Below are 27,870 nucleotides of genomic sequence, written 5' to 3'. Positions count from 1 at the left end.
AACAAATTGGTTCAAATAAGGTGCTAGAATCCTATTCATCATTCTTTGGAAAGTACTAGGGGCGTTGGTTAAACCGAAAGGCATCACAACCCACTCGTAGTGACCGTAATCTGTGGAAAAGGCTGTTTTTTCCATATCATTTTCTGCGATTCTGACCTGAAAGTACCCTGACATCAAATCCAACTTGGAAAATACAGAAGCTCCTCCAAAACATGTGATTAATTCATCGATTCTTGGTATTGGAAACTTGTCTTTTACCGTATTGTTATTCAGTAACCCATAATCAACACACATTTCATACTACCATCTTTCTTCTGGACAAATAACAAAAACTATTGAAAGAACTAGGGGCAGACTTGATAAAGGCTAGTTTCAACAGTTCATCAACCTGTTTATTCAGTTCTTGTTTCTCTGAATAGCTTGATTTGTACTGGCGTCTGTAAGTACTCTTGGTAGGTTCAATGATATAAGTCTGTGAGTCAAATCCCTTTGAGGAGGTAAATCGGTGGTTGGTCATTGGTCACCACATCTCTAAATTTTCATGAATTTTCTTTCTAATTCCATCAACACCATCATAAGGTTCTTCTAAAACATTATTATTTTCTTTTACTTCAACTGACTGCACAAACAGTAATAATGGATAATTATCAACATTCTTTAAATTTCTTCTAACTGCACGCATGGAGTTGATACCTATAAGTTCATTTTCTTTTGTTTCTTTTAAGTCGTTTTCGTCGCTTGATTCTATTTGTTCTTCTATATCTGGGATTTCAGAAGTTCCGTTTCCTTTTCGATATTTTCCCAGTCAACTTTGTTTCCATGATCTTTAACAAATGGGAAACCTAATATCATTTTATGGTTGATATTCTCTAAGACTAAGAACCTAATATTCTCATTTTGCCATTCGTCTCTTAGCTTGAACTACAGTTTTGTTTTCTCTGCTGAAGGTAGACTTGTAGCAATATTGTGATTAACTACCTTTATGGCCTCTAATTAGTTTATTTTCTTTGTCCCGTTTTTTACCACCCTAACCAGCATTATAATATCTAATAAAATTTTAGCTCCATTATAACCTTCCAAGTTCCGACAAAGACATAATCTATTCTTTATGTTGAGAGAGGTAATTGAACATTAACCAATAAGGCTACAGTCATCTTTATCAGCTTCAATAATGCCAATCAGGCCTCATTAGCTGGCTTATCAAAATCAGGATTTAGTTATTTCCAAATTTTGATAATAATGTTGATATTTCTTACTCTTCAAAAGGGAGCCCACATAAATGTATCAAACATAGTACTTTATCAATATCTCCATTACTATCAGGTTGTTTTCCTTTGTTTAGGTTTTTTTGTTTGAGTTATTTTATATGGGTTCTCTTAGTAACGGTTTACTTTATAAGTTCAATATGAAGATTTAAAGTATAATTAATATGGTTTAACAGCATTTATTGCATACTCCTCTGGATTTTTTTCATTTGGGCCTGGATGTTCAACTAAACACTTATACTAATTTGAGGCGCCACTCAGAGCAACTACTTTACAATTTGAGTACTAAGGTGCAAAATAAAGGAATAATTTGTTAACTGATCTTTGAGTTTTTGTAACTGGCAATTTGTCCGAGTGGTTAAGGAGAAAGATTAGAAATCTTTTGGGCTTTGCCCGCGCAGGTTCGAATCCTGCAGTTGTCGATTAATTAGTTATTTTTGCCATATCTTTTTTTAAGAATGTGTGAGGAAACACAAACATAAAATCATTGATGTATTGTTAAAGCTATAAAGTATACAAATTATGGTTTTAAACTAGTCTGCCTTTATAAACCACTCTTCATCTGTAATTAAGAAGGGGTTTTTAGGTAAGTTTGGATTTATCAGATATTCACCACTATCAAGTTCGGAGAAGTTGATTTTAACTTTAGCTGTATTGGAACTGTCGCTGTTATTAATCCACCATCTTAATGCTTTAGTTGATGGCGGTGGCAATCCCTGCTTGGTCGTTGAGTACTTAGACTCTGCATACAACGAATTTATGAAAGATGGTGATAAAACACTGCCATTTTTATCATTGGCATAGAATTTCTGCTTTGTAATATCATATAATTCTTTTTCAACCTTGGATTTAATTACCTCATCAACAATCTCTAGGCGAGTACTAAAGATAGCATAGACAGGTTTATGGTCACTGAATACATATTGGGGTATACTATTGTATCTTAGTTGCTCTAGAGTGGTCACTCGTTTGTTTTTTGTAAATGATAAGATTCTATCTGTCCATGAAGGAACACGCTGTTTTTCGGAAGAATCAAATGTGTCCGTCCCTTTATCGTATTTGTAAGTTGGTTTAAATTTGATTTCCATTTCGTCAAAAAATGGGAAAGACTGTCCATTAGCCATTTGAAAATTTAGCTGATCGAATTCCAACAACTGCGTAATTGCTTTCCCTTCTTTTCCTTCCTCTTCTTCATTCGCCTCTGTAACTGTAAGCTGTGGAGTCAACATATTAACTTTTTCTTCACTTCTGCTGAATGCCACCGGTAATCTTGCTGGCGGTCTCAGTATCCCATTGTTGTCTATAGTTGAGACATCATGTACTTGTGAAGTATCAGACTCTTTGATTGTATTGCTAGTAGAATTGTGTAGACTCGAATTTTCTGAATTATCAACAATGATATGGCAGCCTGAACTCGAATTGTTTTCAAGTTCCTTGTTAATCATATTTGCGTCTCTCTCACGTTCAAATATTTCATCTTTTAATCTAGCTTCATTTTCAGCTTCCATTTTTGTTTCTTCACTCTGGACCAACTTATCATGGCCCAGAAGACCTGCAGTTATATCTCCTATGAAGCTCTCATCTTCTTCCTCTTTATCGTCCTCCTCTTCCTCCAAACTTGAATAGTACGATTCATAGCTAGAAATACTTTCACTACTTCTGTTCTTCATCGGGAAAGATGGTGCCTGGTAACCCAATAGCTTTCTTACTGTGCTATTTGGTAAACTGACTCGGTAATTTAGATCGCCCATCCAAATCAATATATCTGCATCCCGAATGCTCCTGCATTTTTTAAAAGTTAGTCCATTTGCAAGGGTTTTGTAATCATGGTGCCTTTCTTTACTATTGCTTTGCCCTGCAGCCAAGTGTGAAGCTACAAAGCAAAGTCTTGAGTGTGTGGAAAACGTAAATGTAATGGCAACACCACCTTTATTGGCACTAATTCCTTTAAAGCCTGTTTTTTTAACACTGGTTTCGACATTTTTAATGTTATCTATAGTGCTGGTACTCGCATATATTAACAGAAGCACACCACCTAATTGCTCACCCCTGAGTAGTGTATAATCTTTACCATTTTTTTGAGAATTCAATGTTTCCTTGAATCTTTTCTCCCAAAATGTCCGGGTTCTCATGTCAATGGTTAGTGTTTTCTTAGGTGATAGCTCAATTACTTCTTCCAAAGCAATGGCAATCAAATCGTACTCATCATATGTTTCTTTCTCTGGAAATACCAGATCGGTGAGGTCACCATTATAGAGCACCCCGTTTATATTATATGTAAGAGCATAGATTCGTAAATCTTTAAACGAGGTGAATTCCTTCCTTCGTTCAGCCAATCCATGCAGGACGTAATCGTGGATAGGGTCTATTAGCTCAACTTGTATTTCTTTGCTTTTCCTACCTAATAACTTATCAAATTGATCCTGCTTGCCCATTTTATTACCGCTGCTTGAACTCAAATGTGAGTTTCCTGCATTTGAAACGTATTTCTTGCCATGACCAGCGTATTTGAGACCTTGTTCTGCCATTTTGCCCATGATTCCACCAGTTTTATTTTTGGTCTTGATAGAATTGTTATAAGAATCTGATAGTTTTCGCAATGCATTACCATTGGCTTCCCATAATGCATTGTGTTTCAGTAGTATTTCTGCATTGAAACCTGAACCGAACATTTTTTCTAGAATCATTTCACTGATTTTACATTCAATTACATTAGAACGTTCATTAGAGTCTAGTGTGCTGATAAGAAACACACCCGATTGTGTGTCAGTAACATTCCAATCTAAAAGTGAAAACCTGAAAGCCGAATAGTCATCCAGTGCTTCGTGTATATGAGTATCCTGCAATAGTAGACCGAGGTATTCATTCTTTCCTTTCAAACGACTGCTTAATGATCCTATATGCTCCAACTTCTTGTAGGTCACCAAGAGATCTTTACGCTCATGTTGTAATTCAGTAATCGCAGACATAAATCGACTACTCAACTCAGGCTGGCTTCCCTTTGTGCTCAACGCATCTAATACATATATCATATTATACTCCAAGCACAGAGTTTCAAAAAATCGGTTGAATGCATGTTTCGTGCCATCTAAAGATCTTGGGAATTCAATTTTAGTAGATATCAAATGGCTATCTAATTTCCAAAACAAGGGAACATTACCTTTAAGTATTATAAAACTCACAAGATATTCTCCTGTGTATACCATCACTTCTGTTTCTGCAAAATTGGAAACGTTCCCATCATCATCCATACATGACGGACCGAATATGTGCCCTTCTTTTCTAGAGTCCTGTCTCGATATTATTGTCATCCACTTGTCACCGTTTTCTCCAAAATTTTGCCGATCCACATATCCCCGAATCAATGTCGTGCAAAACCTTCCCTCGTCAAAAGCAATCTGCTCCTCGTTAGAGAGTCGTCTTCTAAATATAGATAATTCGTTTATCAAATTGCTGTTCCACACAAACCTCCCCGCATAATCATCAATTAAATTGTTTATGGTTGTATACGTGTAACCTTTCTTGTTGACAATTCCCCAATCCTGTGCCTTTACAGCCAAGTCAGTATCATTTGAATAGTAAAAAGTACCTGTTTGAAGTAGTTTCATGATTGAAGTGATTCTACTAGTCAACGGCGAAGCTTCTGTATTCTCATAACCTTCATCACTTTGATATAAGGTTAGCTGGCCATGTGCACTTTGGCTATATAAAGAAGAAACTTCGCCTTGAAAGTTTATGAAAACGGTACTGATCAATTGATTGACGTAAACGTCCGGAATAATAGGTCCAAGTTTTCGTCTACCGCTAATAAACCCAACGTACATCACATTTTTCAGACAAACTAATCCTAGACAGCCATGCACCCCACTTTGGATTTTTCGAAAGCTTTGTAAAGGAACTGCCTCCTTCGGAATAAATTCGATGATACATTTGGGAATATTACTGCTGCTTTGGCTGCTTGAAGAAATTGCTGGATAGTTCTCAAAGTTCATGTTGTCAATAAGCACCAAAGCATAATTGTTGGAAACAATTACCATTGTATGCGACTGGTCATTGAAATACACGTCCATACTAATCTGTGTAACTTCTCCTAGGTGCTGGCTGCTGTTTTCCAGAGAAAACAAGAATCGTACATCGGAGAAACTTGAAGGTTTTATGTAAGCATTGATAAACCACAAAGCGAGAAACAACAGCTTTATTAATAGTAGATTTTTTTTGATGACTTCATAGTGTTGTAAAAATATATTAACTACTACAGACAGATTTTCCTTACTACACCAGGGCATGAGTCTGATGCCTGAAAGTTATAGCTGATACGAGATATACTGCTTCTTTTAACGAAGTTAGTGCCTTTGATATTGAAGACGTCTCAGATGGGTTTATCAATGACTTTTTTCAAAAATCAGATTTAATCGCCAATTACTGGAAACACGGAGACAGGAAAAACTAGATATAGATCCATTCAAAATTAGCAAGCATTAGTAAAACAAACAAACAAACAAACAAACAAGGAGATTCTGTATTAACGGCACTCCATTTTTGTTAAAACGTCGGCCTTCCCCTGTGTCGAAATTGAAAAAATAGGAAAGTTTCCAATATAGATTAGATATAAAATCCATATACACACATATATATATGTTTCACAAGTACTAAAGCAAATATTCACACCGTAGGAGAGCAGCGGCGTAAGCTCTTTTAGCTACTTTAATATAACACGGGAAAGTTGGTCTGTTACAAAACAACTTATATATACTGCACTTGTTTCTATTACTTTAATTTGATGATTTTATCCCTGATGCATACGTTAATAGTGTTAACAATGGCAATCATACCTGCTTCGGTAACATCTTCATTAATACCCACACCCCATATGATTGACTCATTATCACCAGCACGGATGCCAATATAGCCTACGGCCTTAGATTGAGAATCCTTACCTAGAGTATGTTCATTGTAATGAATAACATCAATGTTAATTCCAAAATAATTGCTAAATGCATTGGCAAGAGCGGAAATAGGACCATTTCCTGACCCCTTTATTTCTAGTTCTTTACTCTTAGAGGAGATATGTGCAATGATATCCCTAGTCTTCTCAGAGTTAGTAACTGTATAATTAGTTAGTTTCAAGTAATCAAGCATTGCGGTTGTTTCGGTATCATTGGCATCATTTTCATCATAGACAAAATACTTGTCCTTGAAAAGGTCTATAATCTCTTTAGTTTTCAATTCTCTTCCTCTCCATTCAGACTCTAATTGAACATGCTTGGAGAAGTCTATTTGTAAACCTCTTGGCAAATCTAATTCCAGATTCCTTAAAATGATCCAAGACGCACCACCTTTTCCGGACTGGGAATTAACTCTAATGATGGCTTCATAAGTACGTCCGATGTCCTGTGGATCTAATGGTAAATATGGAATCTTCCAAGTAATATCACCAGTTTGAGTAACTTGTTCTTCGTATTTCTTGAAACCCTTTTTGATTGCATCCTGATGAGAGCCAGAAAATGCACAGACAACCAATTGCCCCCCATATGGAGCTCTTGGGTGAATTGGAATTTTGTTACATTTTTCCACTATTTCGATAACAGAGGATAAATCAGAGAAATCGATGTTTGGATGAATACCTTGGGTATAGAGGTTGAGGGCCAGCGTGACAAGATCAACATTACCTGTTCTTTCACCATTACCAAAAAGGCAGCCTTCGACTCTATCAGCACCAGCCAATTGCGCTAGCTCTGCTGCAGCAACTGCACAACCACGGTCATTATGAGGGTGCAAAGAGATACAGACGGTCTCCCTATTCGATATATTCCTCGAGAAATATTCAATTTGATCTGCATAAACATTTGGAGTCGACATTTCAACTGTTGCAGGTAGATTGAAAATGATTGGTTTCTCAGTAGTTGGTCCCCATGCCTCCTTTACAACTTCACAAACCTTTAGGGCAAAACCAGGCGAAGTATCAGAAAATGTCTCTGGTGAGAACTCGAAATCCCAATCAGTATTCTCAAGTTCGTGATTATCTTTAGTTAAAGATCTAACAAGTGATGTGCATTCAACTGCTTTTGCAAGAGTTTCGTCCGGTGTCATATTGAAAACAACAGTTCGGAAACAATCTGAGGTGGCTAAATAAATGTGAACAGTGGCTCTTTTAGCACCTTTCAAGGATTCAATTGTTCGTTTGATCAAATCAGGACGACATGGTGATAAGACTTGAATAGAAACATCAGAGGGAGCATTTTCAACACACCATTTTGTAAAATCAAAATCAATCTGTGAAGCCGAAGGAAAGGCAACTTCGATCTCCTTGAATCCAATTTCAACAAGCTTGGTAAAATATGCCTTTTTCTCGGGTATGGACATTGGGTCAGGCAAAGATTGGTTACCATCCCTTAAATCAGTAGATAGCCATCTTGGTGGCTTGGTTAGAGTTTTAGAAGGCCATTGACGATCATTTAAAGTTAGTTTGGGGTCAAATGGTTTGTACTTAATAGAGGGGTCTTTCAACATAGGCATGTCCAGGTAGTTTTTTTTCACTTGCAGTTATTGTAGTATATATTATATATATATATATATATATATATATATATATATCAAACAACTTAGAGATAAAGAAAAACAAAGCTAAAATGAGAGGAAACAATCCATTATATAGCCCAAAGGATGTGGGGAGATGAAATTCCGAGAATGAGTCAGGACCTGAATGAGAAAGAAATGAGTCTACGAAATTTTCCAACACCTTTTTTTACTCCACCTGTGTCGGGGAACGGGAAATTGAATGCCTAGAGCCGAACAACAAGCTTGTAAGGGAAATATGGGAACAGTATCGGTGAAGGTAGAACTTCTAGGAGGGATGGACCAAGTGTTCCATTCTGACAAGACTCTGAAGCTGAAGGTTTCATCTCCTTCAAACGAAGTTACGGTAAAAGACTTAATTGATCACATGGCTGGTCTGATTGACAACCCACGTGATCTAGACATGTTTATACAAGAAGAAACCGTTCGTCCTGGAATACTAGTGTTGATCAACGACACAGACTGGGAGTTAGAAGACAAGGAGGAGTATATTTTAGAAGATGGTGACCTGGTTTCGTTTACAAGTACATTACACGGTGGTTAAGAATAGAGTACACATTTTCCGACAAGGTTATAATAGAGATATGAGAGGTGCAGGGACTCTCAAATGTTAAGCATTCTGTTGCAGCTGTTGTTGCATTTTTTCCAACAAGGTTTCACTGATCCATTTGTAGTCATTTTGTAATTTGATGATTTTTGCACGACAGAGACGAATTTGTACAACATCTATATCAGCTCTTGGGAATCCATCTAATGTTAATAGCTCTGTATCCATATTAGCGTGCAGTTTATTCTGCAGATGATCAAACAAAACCGCTAGATCTGCATCAATCTCAGATCTATGCTTAGAGAGTTCTTCAAAGGGAAGTGCGTTTAGTTGTGCACGAGATGTAACTTCAAATGTGTATGTCGTCTCTGGTAGACTATTTGTAAGTGACATATCTAGCTCGTATTGGTGATTTGGGAAAGAGCCGAACAGGAGAAACCGATACCAAAGTGGTTGTTATTGCAGCACAGAGCTGTATTCTTGTGAAGGAAAAATGGCAAAATTGGGGAAATTCTCACCACTTAATACAGACAATTCCACCCAAGTAAAAGCGGGTAGTTTGGACGTGTCAGATGTTATAACTTTATTACACACAGTGGTTGTCTGATAGAGTAGTATGTTTATACTTATATATACTTAAATACAACGGTGGAGTGGGTCCAATTGATTGCTAATAGGTCAACTACAACTTCTTCTTACCCTTCTTGGTCAGTTTTCTGTGTTGTTCAGGTAACCAAGATTCGACAGAGGTAGCAGACGCTTCCACTGGAGAATCCTTCTTAGCCTTCTTGGCCTTCTTCTTCTTGTCCTTTGGTAGAAGGGATTCAGGGAGAATACCATTCAAATATTGGGCGCCAAATACATTAAATAGAGCATAAACAATACCAGCAAATGAGACAAGCAAAATCAACTCAGACATGATCAATTGGGGATTGAAGATTGAGATGCTTGGCTCGACGACTGTGACAATCTTGTTCTTGGAGCCGAGCATCATGAACTGGTCTTGGTAAACAACGTAAATTGCAGGAACAAGCAAATAATCTGCTGCCTCCATGTTGATACCAACTCTTTGGGTGAAGTTTGCATTCTGGTTATTTGCAACCTCGATTGGACCGAGCTGGGACGCGGTGATGTTGGCCTTCACCTCACCAGTGACCGGATCAAGAAGCTGGCCACCAACACCAACAATTGTGACTGGTGCCGGTTCTAGAGAATGGAATTCAAATAGAAGTTCGACTGTCTCGCCATTGACAAAGTCTTCAATGTTCCCGTTAGGATCTTCCTTGAATGCGACGTTGTAGTCAATCCTGAAATTGAAAGGCTTCTCTGGAGTTGGAACAAAGTTTGGATCGGTGACAATCTCGACATCTTCTGCAACGCCGTCAACAACAGCGTCCGCTGCATTCGCAACAGGTTCCTCTGCAAAGACAGCGGATGCAAGAGCAAGTAATGGGGCTAGAAGGGATAATCTCATTGTCTTACAGACTACAATACACAAACAAGAGAAGAAGTTGATGATGTGTTATCTTTGTTTCAGTGTCGAAGATCATAATGAAGAGAAAAAACGAAATTTCATGACGGCAAAACCGCGTGCCTCCCAAACGGGCAAGTTGCGGGTGGGGTGGTGGGAGGGAGGAAAGATACGTTTAAAGAAGGAAGTGGAGGGATTGTTGCGACACTAACAGATGAAGAGTGTCAAGAAAGACAACCATACAATACCTCTACAAAGTGGCTGGTTTGCACTCTGAGAGAATGCAGTACGGTATTGTGCCCAATGGGGAAAGTTGCCTATAGAAGAGGAAAGTAGTGGAACCAGCATAGAATCAAGTTGCTTTCACTTTAAAGACAGAGTTGAGGAAATTTCCTAATGCGGCAAGTGGCTGGTGGTTTCACAGAAATGGTAGCCGTTGGCCATGCACAAGTGGAGAACACTATAAAGACCCGAAAGGACCCCCTCTATAGGATGACAGAGGTTGCCCTTGTGGAGGAACGCCCCCATCAACAATCCATATCTTCTTCCCTCCCCGCCCAAACAACGAAACCGCCCGTGATACCAGAAAACTACGAAAACTTGCAAAACGCAACCTACATTAAAGTCAAACAACACACACTAACCTAAGTCACTCATTAACTCCAATTGTCCAGTCCACGAACCAACTAACTGACTAACTAACTCCAGTCTTTCCTTACAATACACCATTTTCTAACCCTAGTCATTCTTTATCTAGCTAAATCTAATTGAACTGAAATCAATCCAATCTAATCACACACACAAACACATTTAAAATGCAATTTCCAATTACACATTTATTTTTTTTCATTCTCTTGGCCTCCTCCTTGCCAGTGCAACTACTTGAAAGGAGGGCAGTCGAATATGTAACTGCCGATCCAGTCACTGTGACCAATCAAATCGAAGTCGCCCCAGAGGGGTACAGGACCGTCACCACTGTTGTCAGCGGTAGCACCGGCACGTTTTTGCAACAGGTGATCACCTCAACGAGACAAACGTCAACGGAAGCCACCACAACTGTAAACACATCAACTAGTACAGGCATGACCACGTCCACCACCACTGCAGGATCAACTTCATCCACGGAAACTACTCCTTCTTCCACCTCATCTACAGAAGTTAGTACCACACCAACTACTTCTACTTCTACTTCTACTTCTACTTCTGCTACAGAAGTTAGTACAACGCCAACTACTTCTTCTACTTCTAGTTCCTCAACTGAAGCTACCACCGAGTCCACGTCTGATTCTACGCAATCTCCATCAACATCCTCATCCGAAACCACACTGAATACGCCAACTACTACTCCATCTACCACTCCTCAAACAACACCTACTGATGCAACACCAAGTCCCGCAACCACTGCAACCACACCACAAACCACATCTTCCTCCTCCTCCTCCTCTTCTGCAACTTCTTCGACCAGCACCACAACCTCGACCAGCACCACAACGCCAAAACCAACATACTTCCCCTACACTACGGCCGTCGCTGCAGGTACATGCTACGTTCTTGAAGCAGAAGACACCAGTGTCGTGGACACCCCCTACACAACCATTACAATCACCAGCACAGTCGCCACCGTTACAGTAACAGACGTCTCTGGCCTCAAACTGGCTACAAACTAACACAATACAGAGACAATCCAAGTGACAACCTCAACATATCCTGAACCAATCTGTATAATAAACTCTATATTACGCGTCCAAGAGACAACCATATAAAGAATAAACGCGATTAAATTCCATACATTGTTTCCTCCACCCCTACAGAAAAAGCATAAAGACAACATTAGAAAACCCTAAACTTGCAAACGGAACCCCCCCTCCCTCTCCTACACTCTCACATTACTTTGGATCCCGCCAATCCAGCCAATCCCGCCAACAGAATAACTTGCCATGGAAAACGTACCATCTCTCCCACCAACAAGCACGTCCAACACCTCCATTAAGACTTTTTCCAGCGTCGAAACCGACATTGATGTCAATGCCAACAATAACAACATCATCAACAACGACAATGACTTGTTTGAGAAGTTCATGCCAACCACCACCGATTCGGCGCCACCACTCCCTCCCAACGACACCGTCCACACCGTCAATACCGTCCACACCGTCCATACCGTCAATACCGATCTCAACATACCAAAGAAAACACACACATTGCACACCTCTGCCAAAGTGACTCCACCATCCATCGCCCACCTAGAAGACCAGCTCTCTCTCCTTGACGTCCAGGCCGTGAAACTGAAACGGGAAATCGCCCACGTGGAAGAAGTGCTCCCCCAACTGCCCCCTTTCTCAAGGAGACATTCTAACCTCCAACATGGTTTAACCCTCTTGCAACAACGTCTCCAGGAAGTGGAGTACAACAGACACGCTGTCGCAGCACGACTCGCCAAACGCCGTATCGCCGTTGGCTTGGAACCCGCTTTGGATTCGCTCTCCCTGGCAAGGAGGGTTTCATCCCTTTAATGGTAAATTACGAAAACCAAATACGAAAAAATTCCCCTTCTCCCCTCGCCAGTGATTATATAAGAGGCCCGTTGCCCTCTTTGATGGTGGCAAGTTAAATGTGGCAAATGTAAGGAGTCTCCTCAAGAGGTCTTTGGCCCTCTCCTTTCTCTGACAATGATGACACTAATCTTGCCCGACAATAACAGTCTGCTTTCCGTAGACTCTCTGGGGGTACAAGAACGACTACAACGGTATCTGAGTCCTGCACCTTTTTTTTTTTAACCCAATTTTGTCTGTGTTTATTTGTAGTTATTGTACCATATTATACGATATTAGACGATACTATACGATGCGATAGTATAGAGTATTATAATACCATGCTCTACTGTGATGCAATAGAGTCTATTGCAGTATAATAAACCATAAAATGCTATGAGGTATATTACTGCTATTACAATATGGTGTAATGTGTTGTAATATTATATTCAACTATACTATACGATACCGTATTAAAAAAACACCAATACAAATACTGTACCATAATAGACTCTATTATACTATATTATACTATATTATACTATACTAGACTATTATATACTATTATACCCTGGCCTGGTACTTCTCTATACAGGCATTAGACTATCCTCCATATCTTAATACCACACTACAAGACACTACGCCATGTCCAAGTCAAAACGTGAATACAACAACACCCACTACCCCCGGCCACTCCCCGTCCCCATCCCCCTCCTCCACATCTCAAACAAGTACTACACCCCCTGGGAGGTGCTCCAGTCGGTGGGCGACACCCTCTCCCACTTGAGACATTGGTGGCCAAGCTCAACGCCTGTCACGGTCCTCTACGACAAAAATGACCTCTCCTTCAAGGTGTACTCCCCCGAGCAGATGAAATTCATCTGGGCAAATGGATTCTATGGGAAGGGCATTCTCTCGAGGAGTGAGCCAACATGGCTCCACCGAATGGAAAACAGACTCAAATCAAAACACACTAATGACGTCTCCTATTCGGAAGAAGTGACGAGTCAGAGACGCCAGTTAAGGGATGCCTGGAAGAAACAAAGACAAGAATATCTGTCACTTGAAAAATCCTTGAAACTAAATGCTGTAAACGGTGAATTGTCAAACAGTGAAAAAATTCTACTAGATAAAGAACGTGATAAACTGACTCAATTGAAAGATTCGATTAATAAACCAGTCCAAAAATCGGGAAACTTGAAACCAATATGGAGAATGGAAGATTTCGAACTAATTGACGGAAATGGAATTAAAGATTTGGAATATTTACAGCTAGACCCAGTGGAAGTTCTGTTTCTTTTATTACTACAGACTATCGAAATCCCAAACTATGATTTCCATTCCTTGTTTTTAGAGCTGGTTGAAGAATACGGAGATTCCATCATTACAAATTTCGTCGTTTACTATCACTATAAATCCCTTGGTTGGTGTGTTAAACCAGGCTTGAAATTTAGTTGTGATTGGGTGCTATATTCTCGAGGACCACCATTCTCTCACGCCGAATTTTCGATTAAAGTAGTAAATGATGATGAGGAGGATACTTTGATCGATTATTCAGCAATCTCTAGAGTTGTTTCGGGAGTTAAAAAATCCCTCGTTCTATGTTTTGTTGATCAAGTACATAATGGGTGGAAAGAATACCGGGATACAAAGGACATTTGGAAATTCTTGTCAAATTGGAGGATTAATGAGGTTGTCTGGAAGAGGTGGGCTCCAAGTAGGACAAGAATGTAATCGCTATGGGCATATTATCTAAGTCACCATTTGTTCGCCCCCTATTTACTTCCTTCTCTTATTGAATAATTGGGTTTTTTTTTATGGTTACTATATATTGATAATCCTATATTAATTCTGAACAATCTCTACTACCTTTACTTATACACAAGTAAGAGTTCCCAACAATGCATTTCTTTTGACTGTTGGGAAATGGACATGGGCAATCCATGGGCTTCTTCACGCATGCCTGGGTATCAGGACACAAATACCCCTTACATTCCTTATTAAGGAACCTTTCCTCATGACTACTCTCTCGTTGTTGTGGTTGCTGTCTTTGGCGCCCAAATCCTTCGCCTCCTTGGAAAAACTGTTCAAAAAATGCCTCAGTGGTTCCCAATAATGCCAGTATCGTAAATAACCTCATGTGTTTACACCCTTTATTGAAGAAGAAAACCATCAACTAAAATAAAACACGTGTTGCAAAGAAATCATCTTTTCATGAAATGGAAATCTCACCCTCACATCCTCGCCTCTGTTGGTTGTCTCTTAGAGAATTTCGGAGTTTTCGTATACGTGTTGAGTGATCAACCATATCATATTCATACACAACAGGATAATTGATTTCAGCCTCACTTATATAGTGACTCTTCACATAACTGTACAGTTTCTCATCCTTGCCAAAATCGTCACTCTCATCGAGTGATCCATAACCCAACTCTTCAATATCTCTGACATACAATGGGGTATTGACTGAATGTGAAGGGTCGTCATCAAGCCAATATCTTCTTCCATCACCTTGGACCCTTAACCCTTGGTAAACCTTTTGATTGAAAGTACCACTGTCCGTACTCTCATCCCTAGCATCGAAATTACGTAATGTGTAAGTGTCATGAACACCATATCCAAAACTTACCTTTAAATCATGAACTAAATCACCAATGGAAATCCAATCCTTCATTGCCATCAACGTGGGCATCCTTGCAGCATCCGGAATCTTCAGATAGTCAGTGTAGGGGAACGAAACCCAGTGTAACCTGGCAAAAAATAACATCTCAACACATAATAATGCATTCTGTATACGGCCACCAAACTCGCCATTGGAGCCTGTTAGCCAGTTACCTATTCCAATGAAAATACCCTGCCAATACGATGCAAAAATAATTAACTTAACACATAGAAATTTCCTCCAGGGGTCGAAAACCGCTAATTCTTCATACAAGCATCGCCAAAATAAAGCAATTGAATATAATGAAACAGTAACACTCAGGTTATAAAATATTCCAATCCATAAAAACAAACTATGTACTGATATATCATTGGCGTCGTATATTCCAAGCTTTGTTCCAATAAATATTCCACATAGTAGTAACGGTTTCATCCAAACATACTGTAATATACATCTCTTAATCATGAGGAAATGTCTAGGGTCGGAAATATTGACTTCCAAAATACCCAACTTGATAGCCGGCTTATTAACTGTATTCAAAATGATTCTTCGTTCACCACCGAGCATCAAAACAAGTAGTTTATAAAACATATAAATAACAAAAGCTTCGTAGATTTCTCGTATAGGTTCTATAACATGTCCAATGGATGGTTTTGTAAGCATGCAATAGCATGATATTGCAAAAATTGGCACCAATGCAAGTATACGCACGATTAGCCTCTGTTCGAATGGTTTTCTATAATTCTTTAATTGTAACCATATTCCCACAAATGAGACAGCAATGGATATTAATGTGCTTATTCCACATACACCATATACCCATCTTTCCCAATTCATGGCTACTAGTGATGACTTGGTAAGATAGAGTAGGGGAGGAGGGAGGGGAGCTAGCTAATTGTTTAAATGACCTGCCTCAACTTGACATCCCTGCATAAAATTACAAATTTAGATTATCTCATTTATCTAGGCTCGGCTAAAAACTTTAAGAAAGCGCAAATATTATGATCCAGATAAATGGTTTATTTTCCAAACATTTGCTACAACGACACAGATGCATTTCACAGAACGAGTACCGCTATAACTAAGATAAAAACTGTTTGAATGTGGGTATCCTCTCAGCTACTTTATGCTCTTTTATTATTGGTCTCCGTTACATTTCCTGCTGGCGTGTCCATACATTCATTCATTGCAGTACGGACACATTTGAACACACCTAGCAATTTAAAAAATTATTGGCCGCAATACCTAGCTGGTTCTTTTCACCCAGACGCATTCTACAACTGTTTCCATTCCGAAGCTGCAGAGGCTGCACACTGGCCACCATTTATTGATGAAGCAATCAAATATTTGCAAGATTTATTACCATATAATGATCATGGACAAGAATATAGACACGAATATCAACAATTAGAAGCATTTATTTACGGAATTATTACACATCAAGTGGCTGACATATCATGGCATTCACTTCGAGGTGACCAAGGGCTTTTAAAAATGATTGCTAACGTCGAATTTGACGGAGACATAGAAAAAGCGCACAATTATTTAGACACAGCAGGAGATTTCATTATACTACACCGACAGTTCTCAAATTTGTCGGGAGAATCAAGGAATAAGCTTATAAAGTTTTTATCTACTCCGTGGGAGTATCCAAGTGAGCATATATTAAATATTTATTCTCGACTAGGGTATAACATCACTCCAGCAGAACTGAAATTTTGTATGCATAGAGGCTATACTGCTCTACAGAGTGAGATATCCGCCGTTTTATCCGAAAGAACCAGCAAATCACGTTTATCCTTCATAGAATCCCCATTGACTGTATCTGTTCTTGAGGGTTATTACTACGGTGGGATTGAGCAAATTATTGCAGTCTTAGAGCCGTGTATGTTTGAGTTAAAAAATTGGATTTCTAATAGAGACAACAATGATGACCCTTGGAACTTTTGTAGACCTGTTTTCTCTAGAGCAGAAACCAAGGATAAGGTTGACTTGATATCACTGAACGGAAATACCATTCTCTTATCTTCCGGAATAGCAAACACAAAGTTTGGAGGGAGTATTAAATTTGGTCATTTTTTAGGTGAACCAAGTATTGCTATTTCTGCACCGTATGAAGAAAGTTTAGGAGCAGTTTACCTAATCACTTTAAAGGAAATTATTAAGGAAGCCAAGGTATCTTCAAATTCTCTTCAAGCAATGAAATTAAGTGGTGATGACTCGCTGAGTTATCCTGTTAGATTTGGTGATAAACTATTCAGATGGTTTTTAAAAGAGTATGAGCTCCTGATTGTGTCACAGCCTGGATTATCATCATTCAAAGTTTTTTTGGGAAATCGTATTATTGCCAATCTACAATTTCTAGATGCTGCCACCGAACTCGGATCAAATGGCACGAAACAAATCAACATTTTAAGTGATTTACCTCATGACATAAATAATGATGGATATCCTGATATAATTATAGGGTCAATGTATTCAGATTCTGTTGGATTTCAGTCAGGTAAAGTATATGCATTGGATGGACAATTATTATACAAAAGAATTAAAACATTCATAGATTACAAAGGCCTAGGTTTACCGCCAACTATAGATATAAATTCGCTATTGATAATAGAATACAAACTGCCTCAATTTCTAGAACAACTCAGTGCTTTCGAACAATTTGGTACATCATTTACAGCCACTAACGATTATGCAATTATTGGAATTAATTCAATTGGTGGTGTCGTTATATTTGAAAAATCTACAGGAAAATATGTTAATATTCTTACTTATAATGATCTTTTTGTTGATCTTGAATCCGCAATAACCGAATTTTCTTATCTTCCCTCTAGAGAAACATCGATGTTTGCATACCACAAAATTCTTTCAGGTTCAATAGATGGAAAGGAGTGGTTACTCATTTCAGCTGCTGGATTTAATTTTGAAACAACTCTCAGTGGAATTGCATACCTTTACGAAGTAAAGAAAAATAGAATTAAATTAATCACAAAATTGTCACCATACGATATGAACCATTCCTCTTTTTTTGATTCTCAGCATATAGCTGAAATGTTTTCCTCAAATATGCACAAACTGAGCGAATCTCTTGTTGTTATTTCTAGCAACGGGTATAAAGATGGATGCGGTGGGCTATACCTTGCTGACATATCTCAGTTTTTAAGAGAAACTAAAAAAACTGTAGTTGTAGAACAGCTATACGAAGGCCACAAAGATATTGGTTTCACCAATTTTGCATCAACTTCAATGGAATTCTTCAGTTTTGAGGGAAAAAATTATTTGGCATTAAGTCTATCTGACTATTTCTATGCTCCGGCAAATGATGAAACTAATCTAACCAGTGGCTCGGTCCTCATAATAGCTATATAAATTTTCGTTTAAAAAATTTTAAAAAGAAATGGACGAGACCGGAGTCGAACCGATGACCTTTCGGTTGCAAGGCGAACGCGCTACCAACTACGCCACACGCCCAAATGAAAGATTGGTCCCTAGCAGGATCGAACTGCTGATCTTGGCGTTATTAGCACCACGCCTTAACCAACTGGGCCAAGGGACCTTTTCTTAAAATTGAAATTGTTGCTGGTGATGAGTACTTTAGAATCTGATTATTGCTTGTTTATATCTTATATATTTTTATACGTTAATTCTCTGAGAACATATATGGAATGTCCTCTGTTTAAATAGTAATTCTTTAATTTAAAAATAGCATTTTGAAGGATATAATTATCTTCTAGAACTTCTGTTTAACCTTCTATAATCTTCTTCAACCTTTTATATGATTACCTGATTATGAAGTAGGGAGATAGTCCTTTGCCTGATCTCCCTCAAGATTTTAAGCGTCGTGTCAATAACCTTTGCTTGATTGCTACATATTTGGCCTATTTTCCTCTAATTTCACGCAAAATTATGTTCCTTGGATATATCTATACGAATCAGTTTTATTTTTTATTTATTCAAAAGGCTGATTGAAGCATTAACCAGCCGAATTACAAATATCATTCTCACTCTCGCAAATAACAACATATTAACACAAGATAACTAAGCTTCAAACTTCCGATAAAAAATCTAAATTAATTTGTATATCCTCATTGAGAGTGATAATGATGCCAGTGGTTTGATTGGCCAGTGTTAAAGTTACTTATCTAAACGATAATTACGTTGCATTAACCAGATTTGCTTACTCATCTGTAAAGTATGAAAAAAACATTTCTATACTAAAATATTAAACTGTAGATGTGACTATATTCAGTTTAGCAATAATTAGAACAGTTTACTCATGGTCAATTAGAGGATCAACAAAGCTCTTATGGCCAAGTTGGTAAGGCGCTACACTAGTAATGTAGCGATCCTCAGTTCGACTCTGAGTGAGAGCATTTGTTTTTTTTGGAAAAATGTATTATTTAATTTTTTGGTGTGATTAGATTTGGAGAATTGCCTTTTGAGGGAACTAGTCTTCTAAAATCTCGACACAGACTTTTGAGCTACATTATATAGTGATACTTATCAGGATTGGAAAATAGCGGGACTTTGATTAAGGAAAATTGTCTCACAAGATCGGACTGGCCCTAGTGAGATCGATAAAATGCCCATAAATAGGTTAATGTTTTAATTACCTATCTCAACATAAGAATGTTAGTGCCATGTTGACCTGCATAAATTCTGCTGGAGGGCTACAAATTATGTGGCGGTATTCAAATTAAGTATAATAGTTTGCTCAACTCGATTTATGATAAAGGCAAAGGATTTTTAAAGGAAACAATGAAAGTTGAACTATTTGTTAAAATTGTTGGTTTGGGGTTGTGATAACTAACTATTGCTGACATAGTTAATTAAAACATTTGTCACTTGTAATTATAAAAACTTTAACCAGTTGAAAACCACAATTTCTGGCAAAATAAAAAAGCAAACGTTTCAATCTCATATGTTTCAATCTTCTGCTCTTCCTGCCGTACCATGAAATTTATATATTGGCGGGCCGTTAGGGCCAGAGAGCAAAATCAAACTTTCCCCTCAGATAAAATAACCAAGAAAACTGGCAGATTTAGTTGGGGAAATTTCGATATTGTCGAGATAAACAAATGCTGAGAAATAAACTTTGTCTGATTTTTGGCATTTTCAGATATGATACAGGGTCTCATTTTCAACCATACTTAATATGCCCTTTTCACCAGGAAAACAATTAAACATGTGAAGCTTGCGTCACTCTGGGAACCAAGCCAATGAAGTAGTTCAATTGGTTCTGTTTCCTTTGCAAGCCTCGGAATAAATTTTTTACAACCCCAGTTAGTTTCCATGCTGTATTATAGTGATCTACTACAGTCGAGCTTTTTGAATTCAAATAAAGACTATATATACCTACTAAACATGAAACCAACAAGTTATTATCGGAGTATCAACCAACCGATTAGTACCAAATGATTAACCTGCTTTTTAAGAAGTAAGTTATTTGATTTGGGATTTGATACTGTATATCAAGGACTCAAAATTTTCCATGAGAAACTATGTTACTAGACTGCTGTTTGTTCTGGGTTATCGGTTTTTCCATTCAAATTTTCAGTGGCAAAAAGAAACATCTTAGTCTTTCCTTAGAACCTTCCAAAACATTACTTTTCACTTTAAATGTCAGCAATACAATCTTTAAATACATAACTACTGCTTGTTCTTTGTAATAGAATTGGTAACTTGAGGTTCGGTTGCACAAATGTAATTGCGGTGTTATAGCTACTAACAAGTGATAAAAAACGTTTTTTTGTCATAAGTATGCAACATTTGCCAGATCACAGAGACATAGTTACAGACTTCGCAATTGAGGCTTTCTCGGAGATTTTTTGCTGGAGAACATAGATATAATTTGTTCCTGAGCAGTTAGACATTGGCCGTCTTTCTGGAGGGTTTTTCAAAAACTTCATAGATACTTAAAATGAAATTCCACCACTTAAACGAAGAAAGGGAGACTTCTTGAAATTCTAAATTTTTGTTGATAAATGGTAGGCTCTTTATGTTTGGCTTTTGCTTTAATAGTTTTCTAAAAAAGCTCTAGAACAGGTAGGTGCGATCAGGAACATGAGCTTTACTCAATTATAACCACGTATTCCAATCACTTAAGGAAGTGATAATGTAAGATCCAAGAGTTCCTCACTAAAGAGATTGTTTTTAATTGTCAAAATTCTAGAAAGCACGAAGGATTCCTTTGCTTACATTGTGTATGTGCGTTACCTTAAAAATGTTTTCGATGTGGTTGAAACAATGCATTTGGCATTGACCGACTGGGACGCAGAAAACAAATTTGGCATCTTACCACACGTCTGGTATCAACTAAGAACTCAGACTGAAAAAATGACACACTCTAGGGATTTATTTGACTTTTATGGAGGGGTTCCTCACGTTTATTATATTCTGTAGCTTTTGAATTTGCAAAACCAAAGTGATTTATAAGAATATTTAGCAAACTTTTACTACTTATTTGCGCCGTTTTGCTCAATACTTCCATTTAAAAAGGATTAGTTTCTTCTTAAAGGTAAATGCAGTTTTACGCCCCGAAATGCTACGAAATTTAGCTGGAGAGTATCTTACAAAAATACGATTGATGTTAGTCATGTAGTAGAGAACTCATAAAAAGCTAGCTTTTTGAAGAAATTTAGCTTGGTTTTTGGTATATATTGTTATTCAAAAGGTTCCATTCGTAATGCATGATATTCGTTGTTAGGTCAAAATTTGCATTATCTTTACTTGTTTCATCAACGCAATCTTCGAGTTTATCATATGCAAAGTCATAGATGCGAACTACACTAAAAGATAAAGAGACATCCCGCTATGCTAAAATTGTTAAATCCAAAGGAATATATTTCAACAAGCAGCGTTACGCTTGTGGACGTTAAAACTAAGCGCCTTGAAGTAAAAATAGTTTTAATCCGATTTTTATCACTAATACATTCCGATCGTTTAGAGATTCACACAAAAAATGGCAGACCAATAGCACTTTTCTTATTCGTAGAATATGTCAGATTTTTTGAACAATTTGGAAGGTAAAAAAACAAAGGTGGTATTTATAGTGGGAAGAAAGAGACAACGAGTTCGTATTAGACGTAGATATTGCGTGCAGTTTCATTCAGTTTGAACAAAAGCCTGGTTTGGTCGTTAAATTTAAACAACCGCTTGCAGAACCATCAAACCAACATGTCTTTGGAGTGGATGTTATATCCAGTGGCACAAGACTCTGAGATTTTAATCTAATAACAGTCGTACATATCAATGAAAAAACGCGAAAACTCACGCTTGGTTCGTTCTGCTTTCTTCCGGAAAGTGAATCAGTTGGTAACTAGAGCCTTTTTATTATGGAATTATGTGAACCTTTGAAGGAGTGTTTACCCAAGATGAGTCTTTTCCAAATTCACGCCATATTGTTACAGGCAATTTTAAAGCGTCACAAAACACTATTATAAGTCATTTTGAGACCGATAGGGTTGCTGCAAATTATATATAACATAAACCATTACACGCTTCATGTGCCAAAAAGGTTTAGCTTGAAAAACTTTAGAGGTATAAAATATATGTTGGGAAAACCATGTCGGATTCTGCCTTTGGGCATATTTTACCTATTACTTTTTTCTCGGTAATGTACTAAATATTTGGGAGGCAATACAGAAGAGTCTCTTAGATTGGTAAAAAAATAGCTAATTCTGATGACTTGCTATTGCCGGGGCAGCCAAAATTAGAGAACGCTTATCAAGTTTTTCATAGATGCTCACAAATAAAGGAGACTGCCATCATCTATTGGAGCATCTGCGAATGAATTGGAAAAAAAGATTCGATCAGAGATGGAGAGAATCTTTATTTCCGTATGAAAACGTTTAGTACGGCCTTTTCATCTTGACAGCACCCAATAGTGAAATTATACGCAATTCTTTGAAGATACAATACAAGATAAAAGAAATCCTCTAATGTTCTTTTCAAGTTTCTTCATTCAAGTTTTTTAAAAAAACAGTAATAAATTTGTTCTGGGAATACCATCTTCAGCGGTTGATTCCAGTTTTTGTGTGTTCATAAAAGTAGCATAGCCCTCTACGTTTTGTAATGAACTAAACGGCTCTTAGAAACTTGATACTAGTATTGAAACAGATGTATGATAGTGTTTAAACACAGACATCTCCCTGATTCGGTTGGTGATTCTACGTACGTTGTTGGTGCATTATAAAAAAATTGTTTTTTGAGAAGAGAAGAGAAAACACGCTGTTGAAAAGCAAACTAATCAATAACCATGAATATGAAAATATCAACAGGAGAAAGGTTGAACTCTTTGCCCTCAATGAGCATTTTTGTATGAGGCGAGATGGAAAAGAAACGAATATTTATACAAACTTTGGTAGCACGTCACCTCTATCATCTAGGGTTGTTTGAATATATATTTTCTGTAGTGGTGTGGTGGTTTACAGTATTACTTTTTCAAGATCCATAGATTTTGGAAATCACTTCTTGAAATTTTTTAAAATGCTGTTAAATACCTCCTTTGTTTGCTGCATAGGCCTGCCAGTGTTTATTTAAAATGAGTAAAATATTCAAGTTTCGTGTAGTTATGAGTAGTTTTGATGTAAGTGCCAGAATACCTTTTCATTAAAGTCTCTTTCATGACTAATCACAGAATCCTTTCATGGTTGTTTTCTAATAAACATAAACATGTCCACAACCAATTTTTCTTATCTTTACAAAGGACTTGAACTTATCGAAATCTGGTAGAGGGATTTAATGTTATTGAGCAGCTCAATATTTTATTATTAACCTGAAAAAAACCCTATCATAGCAACTAGAAAAACTTAAACGAAGTCCTGATTAGCAATATTAACTGGGAGGTTAACTGAACTTTAGCAAGCGACTTAGTATAAAGAACATATGAGCCTCACAAATTATTCGTTTTATTAAAAGGTAGAATCTGTTTACTTAATATTAATCATGCCAACCCACAGCTAACCCTTATAGTAGTAGAATAACTTTTGCCTATAACGATCTATGTAGAAATATTGTGAATATCATGTTGAAATAGACAATGTATAACATTGGCAAAATAAATCACACCTTGGAAATCAATAAATATTCAAAGCAAAAGCATTTGTTATTTGAACTAGTAAATTAGTAAAACGCTCGGATAATTCAGAACAGTTCTAGCCCTTTGCAAATCAGCTAACAATTTTTTAAGCAATAGAAAAATGGTGCATACTTTGGGTGTAGGATATCTTTAGAAAGGTAATACATAAAACATTTTAGCTCGTTCTATTAAATTGCTTTGTGGTTTACCCAATTAAGTTTATTGTTACAGCTGTATGTGAGTTGTAGTTCTTCCCCTACGTGTGGGATATTTGTTTGATTAGTTGTGTTGATCTATCCTTTTTTGCCTTTTGAGGAAGTTTTGCTGATATAGCGGCAACGTTTTTTCAAATAGATATCAGTTGCCTTCAAATGACAAAATATCTGCAGCCCTTGCAGAATGCCGCTCTGTACTAAGTAATTGATGCCCCTTACGGCCAAATATTGTTCTTTTATTTCTTTACTGGTAACAGCTATCTTTGCAGGTTATCACCAGAGGAATTCTGCTTGTGTAATTGTTTCTCTTATAGTGCGCGCTTCAAATAGATCAAAACCACGTCCTCCAGCATTAACATTTTCTAAAGAACACCTACACAACCGCTTCTCATCAGCAACTTATTCATACTTTGACTTTGAGATTTTAGCGATAACAAGAGCCCTGTAGTGCTGAATAATTGTAATGTTAGAGCTAACAATAATTGAAATATTGTGTACCACTTATTTCATCAAAGAAAAAATAAGATATAGATAACCTTCTTGTCTCTGTATATCCTTATTCAAGTAAAAACTTTTGATATGGAGTCAAAGGTGAATCGACAAGGTTTAACAGGTGAAGAGTCAAATCGCAGAACCATTGTTCCTTGCGCGAAATGCAAGAAAAAAGGGTTTTTAGAGGTCACACACCTTTTTTTAATATCATAAGAATCAGTATCTTTAGCGTCTATCAGATTAAAAGAGTAATCATTGTTCAATAAACAGTTACAGTATTATTCTATATAAAAACAACTAGCTTTTTCTCTGTTTTTAAAAGTTAACTACATCATGAACCCATCCAGATTGTATTCATGCAGTGTTGACACTGGTCCAAATAGAAGCCCTATGCAATTTTCTGATCGACTGATCAACCAGAGAATCAAGAGCAAATTCTGTCCCACATCTGCATGAAAACGAAGTAATTAGAAAGTACACATTTACTACTCAAGTTTTCAGACTTTCTTATAGTATGCATATTAGATGCACCTGAGAAAAGTACATGTAGCATGGTGGCAAACACTAGGCGAGTGTTGCTTCTTTGTATAATAATTCATCCCCTGGAATAATCGTCAGGTTAATGGAAAATTGAGCTGTGTGCCATAAATAGTCGACGAGCAAGTGAAGAAATTTTCCATTCTACATTTACAGTGTTACGTCCATTCTTTTGTATATATTTCGTACTACAACTAATTTTGTACCAAAAGTACAGGACTTCCAAAATATTTTACACAAGCTATTTCAAACATGACAGCTAAAGTTTAAGAAAAGTTATTCGGTTATGTAAGATCTTATACACATGAATTTGACTTCAATACAAGCTACTAAACCAATCAATGGGAGCTAACACAACACCTTGAAAATGATCTGCCAATTAACAAGAAAAGATTAATGCTAAGCTTAATTAAGAAAGAATTGTTTCTTTCCAAAATATAGACATATGTCAAGCTTTATTACCTTTGAAATTCTCATCGAATATAGCTTTTGTTTTTCATCATGCTATACATTTCCAAAAGATTTCTGGTAAGTAATAACACCGTCTCTTGAGCTTATTTTCCAAGTACGAAGTTACTTTTTGCTTTCACCTAACTAAAAATACCAAACTAGAGCAGTAACAAGAAGGTTCTACAAAACTTGGATCCAAATAAATTTTTTTTGTTTTCTCAAACTTTGCAAACAAACTCCGTCTGCAATATAGCTTTTACTCAGCCTCTTTAGTGATAGCTCTAGTGTCTTCATTTTTGAAATCATAATATTTTGGACAAGTGGAAAAGAAAAAAAAAATATTACAGCGTCAGTTACTCTTCCCTCTGTTCCATTAGAACAGGTTTAGAAGAACAGCATAGATTACTTCAGTTTTTTTTCAGCTTATAAGTAATTATCAATGTTTATATTTGCTATTATTTACGCGTATGTTAGTTAAAGATCTACAAACACTTTCGATAGCTATGAATTCTTCAACAAGTCTGTTTTTCTTAGTTGCTTTCTTAGTTGCATCCTGCTATATGTTGCATTCCCTTAGTATGAAACTATATTTTATACTGCCAGACTTCAACCCAACGGCAAAAGTATTGGAGATGAGAATTAAACCTTGAACTCTGTTTTCTTGACGCCCCCTTGTTTTCTTTAAAACAAAGAGAAATAACTTGTTTTGTATTATTTGTAGCAGGTGTAATTCATACATATCTGAGATAGAGTTGAAAATATACTTATGCGTGAAATGATTGCTTTTATTCACTTTTAATGTAAGAAGCATTTTTTGAGAGCACCCTTTAAATGTTAGTAGGATCAGCAATAAGTTGCTTTTACGTGGTTCTTTCGCCAGCCTATGAGAATCATTCTCTTTTTTTCAGTAGGGTACCGTTGAATAAAATTGTGTAACCTTTAAGCGATTTTAAGAAGTCTTTGTTCATTAATCACAAAGCAGAGACATTTATGTCTCCCTTCTACATGTGGGTCACCTAACACTCCTGTTGAAAAAGAATTATAATGTTGAGAAATCTTAAATTTAAGTACGATAATTTAAACCTGCAAAAACCACTGATGTTTGTTGGCACGTATTGACTCTACTTTGGATATCCATACTAAATTTATAGATTGAACTGCTTATAAAAGAATGTATATTAAATTACATATAAAAACAAACTAAGCAAAAGAAATAAACATCAGAATAAAGAAATTGTTAGGGCCTGATTACGGCAAATCGGCACACTGGACCGGCTTGGTCTTGGTGAGATCAATATAGAAATCTGCCGATTGGTCTATGTTTTAATTACCTATTTCAGAAATTCTAGTGTAAAGGGATCGCAAAGGAAACAGATATTTCCCTGTGGTATGATAGAATTGATTTTCTGTTTCTTTTACAAAACGCATAAGGAAAAATGGCAATGGTTTCACATGTTGAATATTAAAATGGTAATGCTGAATTTTTATATTCTGAAGAGTCACGTAAATTTAAGCAGTGCTTTTGCAAGATTAAGTTTGAGTCCGCAAAGTAGTTGGAGAACAACATTTAGTAGCGGGTAAGAACATAACATAAGTAGTCATTTCTGCCAAATGGCTTCTAAACGTTAATGGTCTATGATACCATCCTCGGTTATTTGGTTGGAAAAGTCGAATTGTGGTAAAAAAAACAATACTCGCTGGTGTTATCATAAACCTAACTTTCAACTCAGTAGTACTTAGTTTTGCATAAAACTGCATGTCTTCCACTCGCAAACCAAATTTGAAAAAATTGGCGTGTCGCCAGACAAAACTTATAGTCCTAGATTTTTTTGCAATAAAAAAGAAGTTTCAAGAAAAATATTTATGTGTGAATTTCAATGCTATAACGAAGGGTAACATTTTCAATTTTTTTATTATCTATCACAATTTCTTCCAATACTCAAAGAGCTTACAAGCGCCTAACTATGTTGACTCATCTTGTTGACGTGGACAATTAAAGCATTCACCAATAGGCGGTATAAACACCCAGGTTAGGCCCAATG

The 27,870-nt window shown here is 37.0% G+C and overlaps 10 protein-coding genes and 4 non-coding genes across 14 annotated transcripts, besides 1 other annotated feature; 6 read left to right on the top strand and 8 right to left on the bottom strand.

The window, feature by feature from the left end:
* Nucleotides 1–1,605: 1,605 nt before the first annotated feature.
* C5L36_0Ctrna8S lies at nt 1,606–1,687 on the top strand. The gene has a single exon. It is a non-coding gene; the product is annotated as a tRNA-Ser (tRNA).
* A 111-nt stretch (nt 1,688–1,798) lies between these two features.
* Nucleotides 1,799–5,551, bottom strand: C5L36_0C01100 (uncharacterized protein; the record flags this gene model as incomplete). The annotated part of the gene is made up of 1 exon (XM_029465781.1): nt 1,799–5,551. The coding sequence occupies one exon, from the start codon at nt 5,549–5,551 to the stop codon at nt 1,799–1,801; it is 3,753 nt and encodes a 1,250-aa protein (XP_029321641.1).
* A 481-nt stretch (nt 5,552–6,032) lies between these two features.
* Nucleotides 6,033–7,781, bottom strand: C5L36_0C01090 (uncharacterized protein; the record flags this gene model as incomplete). Its single annotated transcript, XM_029465780.1, has 1 exon — nt 6,033–7,781. The coding sequence occupies one exon, from the start codon at nt 7,779–7,781 to the stop codon at nt 6,033–6,035; it is 1,749 nt and encodes a 582-aa protein (XP_029321640.1).
* Nucleotides 7,782–8,043: 262 nt separating this feature from the next.
* On the top strand, nt 8,044–8,385 carry C5L36_0C01080 (uncharacterized protein; the record flags this gene model as incomplete). The annotated part of the gene is made up of 1 exon (XM_029465779.1): nt 8,044–8,385. One exon carries the CDS (start codon nt 8,044–8,046, stop codon nt 8,383–8,385), a length of 342 nt encoding a protein of 113 aa, XP_029321639.1.
* A 66-nt stretch (nt 8,386–8,451) lies between these two features.
* C5L36_0C01070 (uncharacterized protein) lies at nt 8,452–8,781 on the bottom strand (the record flags this gene model as incomplete). Its single annotated transcript, XM_029465778.1, has 1 exon — nt 8,452–8,781. One exon carries the CDS (start codon nt 8,779–8,781, stop codon nt 8,452–8,454), a length of 330 nt encoding a protein of 109 aa, XP_029321638.1.
* Nucleotides 8,782–9,070: 289 nt separating this feature from the next.
* On the bottom strand, nt 9,071–9,862 carry C5L36_0C01060 (uncharacterized protein; the record flags this gene model as incomplete). Its single annotated transcript, XM_029465777.1, has 1 exon — nt 9,071–9,862. The coding sequence occupies one exon, from the start codon at nt 9,860–9,862 to the stop codon at nt 9,071–9,073; it is 792 nt and encodes a 263-aa protein (XP_029321637.1).
* Nucleotides 9,863–10,674: 812 nt separating this feature from the next.
* Nucleotides 10,675–11,526, top strand: C5L36_0C01050 (uncharacterized protein; the record flags this gene model as incomplete). Its single annotated transcript, XM_029465776.1, has 1 exon — nt 10,675–11,526. The coding sequence occupies one exon, from the start codon at nt 10,675–10,677 to the stop codon at nt 11,524–11,526; it is 852 nt and encodes a 283-aa protein (XP_029321636.1).
* Nucleotides 11,527–13,035: 1,509 nt separating this feature from the next.
* Nucleotides 13,036–14,124, top strand: C5L36_0C01040 (uncharacterized protein; the record flags this gene model as incomplete). The annotated part of the gene is made up of 1 exon (XM_029465775.1): nt 13,036–14,124. One exon carries the CDS (start codon nt 13,036–13,038, stop codon nt 14,122–14,124), a length of 1,089 nt encoding a protein of 362 aa, XP_029321635.1.
* Nucleotides 14,125–14,230: 106 nt separating this feature from the next.
* On the bottom strand, nt 14,231–14,563 carry C5L36_0C01030 (uncharacterized protein; the record flags this gene model as incomplete). Its single annotated transcript, XM_029465774.1, has 1 exon — nt 14,231–14,563. The coding sequence occupies one exon, from the start codon at nt 14,561–14,563 to the stop codon at nt 14,231–14,233; it is 333 nt and encodes a 110-aa protein (XP_029321634.1).
* Nucleotides 14,564–14,602: 39 nt separating this feature from the next.
* On the bottom strand, nt 14,603–15,889 carry C5L36_0C01020 (uncharacterized protein; the record flags this gene model as incomplete). Its single annotated transcript, XM_029465773.1, has 1 exon — nt 14,603–15,889. The coding sequence occupies one exon, from the start codon at nt 15,887–15,889 to the stop codon at nt 14,603–14,605; it is 1,287 nt and encodes a 428-aa protein (XP_029321633.1).
* A 264-nt stretch (nt 15,890–16,153) lies between these two features.
* Nucleotides 16,154–18,424, top strand: C5L36_0C01010 (uncharacterized protein; the record flags this gene model as incomplete). Its single annotated transcript, XM_029465772.1, has 1 exon — nt 16,154–18,424. The coding sequence occupies one exon, from the start codon at nt 16,154–16,156 to the stop codon at nt 18,422–18,424; it is 2,271 nt and encodes a 756-aa protein (XP_029321632.1).
* Nucleotides 18,425–18,453: 29 nt separating this feature from the next.
* Nucleotides 18,454–18,526, bottom strand: C5L36_0Ctrna5A. The gene has a single exon. It is a non-coding gene; the product is annotated as a tRNA-Ala (tRNA).
* An 11-nt stretch (nt 18,527–18,537) lies between these two features.
* On the bottom strand, nt 18,538–18,611 carry C5L36_0Ctrna4I. Its single transcript has one exon. It is a non-coding gene; the product is annotated as a tRNA-Ile (tRNA).
* Nucleotides 18,612–19,355: 744 nt separating this feature from the next.
* Nucleotides 19,356–19,428, top strand: C5L36_0Ctrna8T. Its single transcript has one exon. It is a non-coding gene; the product is annotated as a tRNA-Thr (tRNA).
* A 966-nt stretch (nt 19,429–20,394) lies between these two features.
* Nucleotides 20,395–27,870: part of an inverted repeat (IRR3) that runs on past the window's edge.

Source organism: Pichia kudriavzevii, chromosome 3 (assembly GCF_003054445.1).
Source record: "Pichia kudriavzevii chromosome 3, complete sequence".
Classification (NCBI taxonomy): domain Eukaryota; kingdom Fungi; phylum Ascomycota; class Pichiomycetes; order Pichiales; family Pichiaceae; genus Pichia; species Pichia kudriavzevii.
This window is presented reverse-complemented; position numbering and strand designations above follow the sequence as displayed.